The sequence below is a fragment of the Bison bison genome, unplaced genomic scaffold (assembly GCF_000754665.1).
Source record: "Bison bison bison isolate TAMUID 2011002044 unplaced genomic scaffold, Bison_UMD1.0 scf7180017863606, whole genome shotgun sequence".
NCBI lineage: Eukaryota > Metazoa > Chordata > Mammalia > Artiodactyla > Bovidae > Bison > Bison bison.
Window position 1 is genome coordinate 121,908 of NW_011494178.1, and position 5,325 is coordinate 127,232.

Genomic DNA, 5,325 nt, shown 5'->3' on the forward strand with positions numbered 1-5,325 from the left:
ATGTATTTAAAAAGTCATCGGAAGGACACTGTGGTCCTCCCCCCACCCCCACATCCTCTGCCTGCCTTTTGTCTGTAGAAAAACTGTAGCCAAACAATGAGTTTAATCAGAGAAGTGAGAAAATGCAGAACCAAAGAAAGCAGTCCAACGAGACAAAATAAAAATAGTTTAGTCATTAAGTCAAGGACCTTTAACAGTTCCTCCTCCAGGGCCATAGATAAAACTGTGAGCCAGGTCCTGTGAGCTCTTTTGTGGAAACGGAAACCCCCACCAGGTGGAGAAGTTAACTTCATGATGACCAGACTGGAGCCATGACACAGGCTGCCACAAGTCTGAGAACTGGCCTCAAGGAAATGGGAACAAACTGATCCTGGAACTGAAGACTGACTGTACTTAAACAACCAAACGACGCTGGTCAGACCACCGGTGACCGACCTGCAGATGACTGTCAGAGCTGTCTGTGCTGTTTCTGCATGTAGCTCCCTCCTCCTGTCTATAAAAGCTCGGTATTTGTGCTCAGTCGTGTCTGACCCTTTGCGACCCCATGGACTGTAGCCTGCCAGACTCTCTCTATCCAAGGGACTTTCCAAGCAAAAATACTGCGTTGCCATTCCCTGCCCCAGGGGATCTTCTCCACCCAAGGAGTCTCTTTTGTCTCCTGCATTGGCAGGCAGTTCTTTAACACTAGTACCACTGGCTTTGGAATGGCTGCACCTTAAATCTCTCCAGATGACCACAGTGTCATCCTGCACAGGAATGAAGACTTCAGCTGGGATGGGCAGTGGGGCAGGTCTGCCCTCTGAGTATGTCAGGTGTGTTCTTTCCTTAGCGAACAGAGAAACTCAGCAGCTTCTGGGTGTGTATCAATGTGATGATCTCAATCCTTTATGGGCTTTTTGCCTTTTTTCATTGAATCTATTTACCATAAAGATGGTTATTTTTCCTCCTTAATCCTCCCACAATAATGCACAATAGACAGACATACAAAGAATGTAATTCTAATGCCAACAATGTATCATGAGTCCCTTTTCTGAGAATGATCAAAATATTTGAAATACTCTGGCCTATTTAGTTGTTCCACTTTCAAACTTAGCCTGTGAACAACTATACACTGTTCTTAAAAACATGGAAGAAAACAGATTGCAAAATAAAAGTCACTATAATAGAAGTTTATGAGTTCCCTATCATATAATGTTAAAAAATGCACATAACTCTCAGACTGGACTAGATCTTGTTTGACAAAAAGTATACTTGTTGGTGCTTTTATGCTTGTGCCTATGCTTCCCTGGTGGCTCAGACAGTAAAGGATCCGCTTGTAATGCAGGAGACCTAATTTAGATCCCTGGGTTGGGAAAATTCTCTAGAGAAGGAAATGGCAGTCCACTCCAGTGTTCTTGCCTGGAGAATCCCATGGACAGAGGAACCTAGCAGGCTACGCAGTTCCTGGGGTCGCAAAGAGCTGGACACAACTGAGCAATTAACACTTTCACTTTTCTATGTCAGCTATAACTAATCCGTTACAACCTTCTTCCCTGATGAGTCTGGGTTTGGACTTACAATCCCTTCCTAACACAGATCATTCAGTGGTTTCTTGGTTGACATCTGAGATGAGATATATTTACCAGTCCTGAGGCAGATGATACCTAACATCCTCTAAAGCTCAGGGTCCTTTGACGGCTGTGACATAAATTAAAATTTCACTTAGCAAAAATCCAAGCCTGTTAAAGAACACTACTCCATTCCACTAACGCTGATCCGTTCCTTCCTATGCACAGTCATTGTTCATGAGTATGGGTGCAAACCTGGCACAGCAAAGAACTGCATTGACCCAACTTGTAACAAAAGAGACTCATGTCACTGTAGATTCTTCCAGTCATATCTGGAATATTAAAATCCATGCAGCAGTTTTCAAAAGTGACCTGTGAAAGGCTAATGCTGAAATAAAGCAGGTGACTGTTGAAACATATTCGACTTAATTTACAGACAAATGTATTGTCAGTAAAGGAATGTCCATCATAGTAATGACACCCTGATGTTTATAAAGTCCCCTCTACTATTGTATTTGATATAGTCAAATTCATGGTTAACTTTTTTTTTTCCTGACAGGGATACTTTCACTGATGATCATGCCTATGAAAGTGTAGATTAGAAACAGGGTCAGCATATCTGTTTTTATATCAAGGTCCTGAGGTTTCAAGGCATACAAAGACTGACACTTAGGCAAAATGAGAGATTACATTTTAAGGATGATAGAAAACAAGATATTTTGAAAATTATAAGTTAAATTTTATTTTTAAATATACTTTTTAAAAGTACATTTAATTAATGTGCCTCCTTTTCGTAAAAGATCATTGTCTTCTACTCAATTTATAATAAGGTAGCATCATACTTCAGAGAAGGCAGTGGCACCCCACTCCAGGACTCTTGCCTGGAAAATCCCATAAACGGAGGAGCCTGGAAGGCTGCAGTCCATGGGGTCGCTGAGGGTCGGACACGACTGAGCAACTTCACTTTCACTTTTCACTTTCACGCATTGGAGAACTCAATTCGAGTTCTCAACATGTAGTGTCTTCACTATAAAATTGATAAAAAAGATAACTCTTCCCTGTTGTAAGATTACACATGTGCATGCATGCTCAGTCACATCTGACTCTTTGTGACCTCATGGACTGTAGCCCACCAGGCTCCTCTGTCCATCGGGATTCTTCAGGCAAGAATACTGGAATGGACTGTAATGTAGTTACATTTACACAACTTGGTAAGATAGATCCATTTGAATAGCTAAGTCAGTGAGCCTGTGATTCAAAGACTAGATCTTAACCTAAGGATAGGAAAGAGAGGAAGCAGAAGGAGAGAAAAGGGAGGGCAAGCTGAGTCAAGGTGAGCAGGCTTCCTAGTCAGGGGTGGGAGGCTCCTGGGGCTCCAGCAGGAGAAACCGTGCTGGGACATGCATTCATTCAAAGAGAAGAAGCCGCAGGCACTGGCGACATGTCCTAGGGGCGTGCTCGGCTGGAATGGGTTAGTAACCACTTTGGAGACGGGCGCCGCCAGTCCGTGGTGGACGACTGCCCGCGCCAGCCCACCTGTGCAGTGGGGCAGGGCTCCACTCCAGTGACTGTCCTCCTGGCAGGCTCTGCTGCTGTCGCCCACGAGACTGCGGCTCCCTCGGCACGAGTAGTGGACCACGGCCCCATAGGTGAACAGGTCTCCTGTGAGTATGGCGTTGGCAGGGACGCCAGGGTGTCCACATGATATCACTTAAGAAGAAGAGAAAATAATCAGTAAGTACATTGTTCCTGTTAAGTTGCTCTGTGTTGGTCACTGTACTTCAGAGACTCATATGATCACCGCCTATTAACGAAAACACATCCCTGGTACCCTGTGGATGAGAAGCATCAACTTCCAGACGACCCTCCCTCACACATTACTGAAGACCAGGAAAAGGCCCGTCAGTGAAGCTTTTGTTTGTTTTTTAATTAAGGTGGCTTTGCTGAAGGTAGAAATTGACATTGAGACTTTGAAAAAGAAAGTCATCTACCTAAATTTTTCCATCTTCCCTTAACTGTATCCTAAGTAAGCAGTGTTCATACAAAATGATAGAGACTACCACAGACCCGCCAAAGCTATCACCATTATTTCTTCAGTTAGTACGCTTTGCATGGGACAAAACTCAGTCAAATGTGCTCTGTCTTCCAGATCACAGTCTAGAGAGACCATTCTAACAATTTTTCCTTGAATAGGTGGCAATCTAAAATGTCTTTTTTTTTTAGTATTTTAAAACTGGATCTAGGTGCTTTATAATATTATGTTAGTTTCTGCTGTGCAACAAAGTGAATCAGTTACATACACATATATCCTCTATTAATTTTTTAATAGAGGATAAAATGTTTAAGTTAAAAAGTAATAATAAATTACTGATTTATTTTTTCCTCAAGTATTCCATTTATTTCTTTATACCAAATGAGGCCCATCATCTGATCATTATTCCTCAAAAAGGAAAATTCTAGAATCCAGATTACCACAGGATGGTAAAGAGTTCTATCTTTTTGTAAAGTCCAAAATTTTTATGGTTAACCATTAAAAAAAGCGTATACCATGTTCAAACAACTAACTGGACGGACGGTGCCAGAAATGATCCAAAGGGAGCTGATTTTACATCCGAGAGAGATTGCATTTGGTCGTCGGCAACCACAGAGCGACACCAACCAGAGAGGCAGGTTTCAGAAAGGCCCCAGTGCCCCCTGAGTCATATTCGCCCTCCCCTGATTCTCTCTCATCCTGACTGACATCCACTCATCAGAGAACGGGAGTTTATCTAGAGTCCTAAAAAGAAGCTAACTCGAGCAGAATCAGTGACACGGTGAAAGATCAGTTCCAGGTAAATAAAAAAATGGGCACAAACAGAGATGGAAGCTAGCCTAGCCACTGCAGAGCCTGTGAAAACAAAGCACTCCTCTGAGAGCGCTGTTCCCACGTTCAGGTAACTTCAGCGGTTCAGGACAGCAGAGGTGGGAACTCGCCACCTGGGAAAACGAGAGCAGTGAAAAGCTGGTTCCTGGAGGTGTGGGGCACAGGGGCATCATCACAACCACTAATGGAAGTCTCGGGGAGGCCGGGGAAGAGGCTAGCTATATCTTTGGGGAGAAAATAAAAGTAATTTCTCTGAAAAGTTCCCATGTGTGAAGGCACGGAAAACCAGAGCACACAACATATGCTGAGAACTGTAACACATTCATAGATGTGGGGGTTTGGGGTCCTATAAGCTTGTACATTTGTTTTTGAAAAGCGTTGCTCTCTTTCTCCATAGGTACTAACTGAATTGTTACACTTAGAATTTGACACAGGTTTCCAGGCAGATTCAAAGGGCTTTGCTGCTGCTGCTAAGTCACATCAGTCGTGTCCGACTCTGTGTGACCCCACAGACGGCAGCCACCAGGCGGGGGTCCCCCGTCCCTGGGATTCCGCAGGCAAGAACACTGGAGTGGGTTGCCATTTCCTTCTCCAATGCATGAAAGTGAAAAGTGAAAGTGAAGTTGCTCAGTCGTGTCCAACTCTTAGCAACCCCATGGACTGCAGCCTGCCAGACTCTCTCTATCCAAGGGACTTTCCAAGCAAAAATACTGCGTTGCCATTCCCTGCCCCAGGGGATCTTCTCCACCCAAGGAGTCTCTTTTGTCTCCTGCATTGGCAGGCAGTTCTTTAACACTAGTACCACTGGCTTTGGAATGGCTGCACCTTAAATCTCTCCAGATGACCACAGTGTCATCCTGCACAGGAATGAAGACTTCAGCTGGGATGGGCAGTGGGGCAGGTCTGCCCTCTGAG

At 44.1% G+C, this 5,325-nt stretch overlaps 1 protein-coding gene across 1 annotated transcript in view; it reads right to left on the reverse strand.

Annotated features, from left to right (window-relative positions):
- LOC104983888 (CUB and sushi domain-containing protein 1-like) overlaps window positions 1-5,325 on the reverse strand; it is a 26,014-nt gene that overhangs the window by 19,278 nt on the left and 1,411 nt on the right. The window contains exon 3 of the mRNA XM_010833413.1: window positions 3,084-3,257. Coding sequence (XP_010831715.1) covers window positions 3,084-3,257 — 174 coding nt within the window. The remainder of the gene's footprint in view (window positions 1-3,083; window positions 3,258-5,325) is intronic.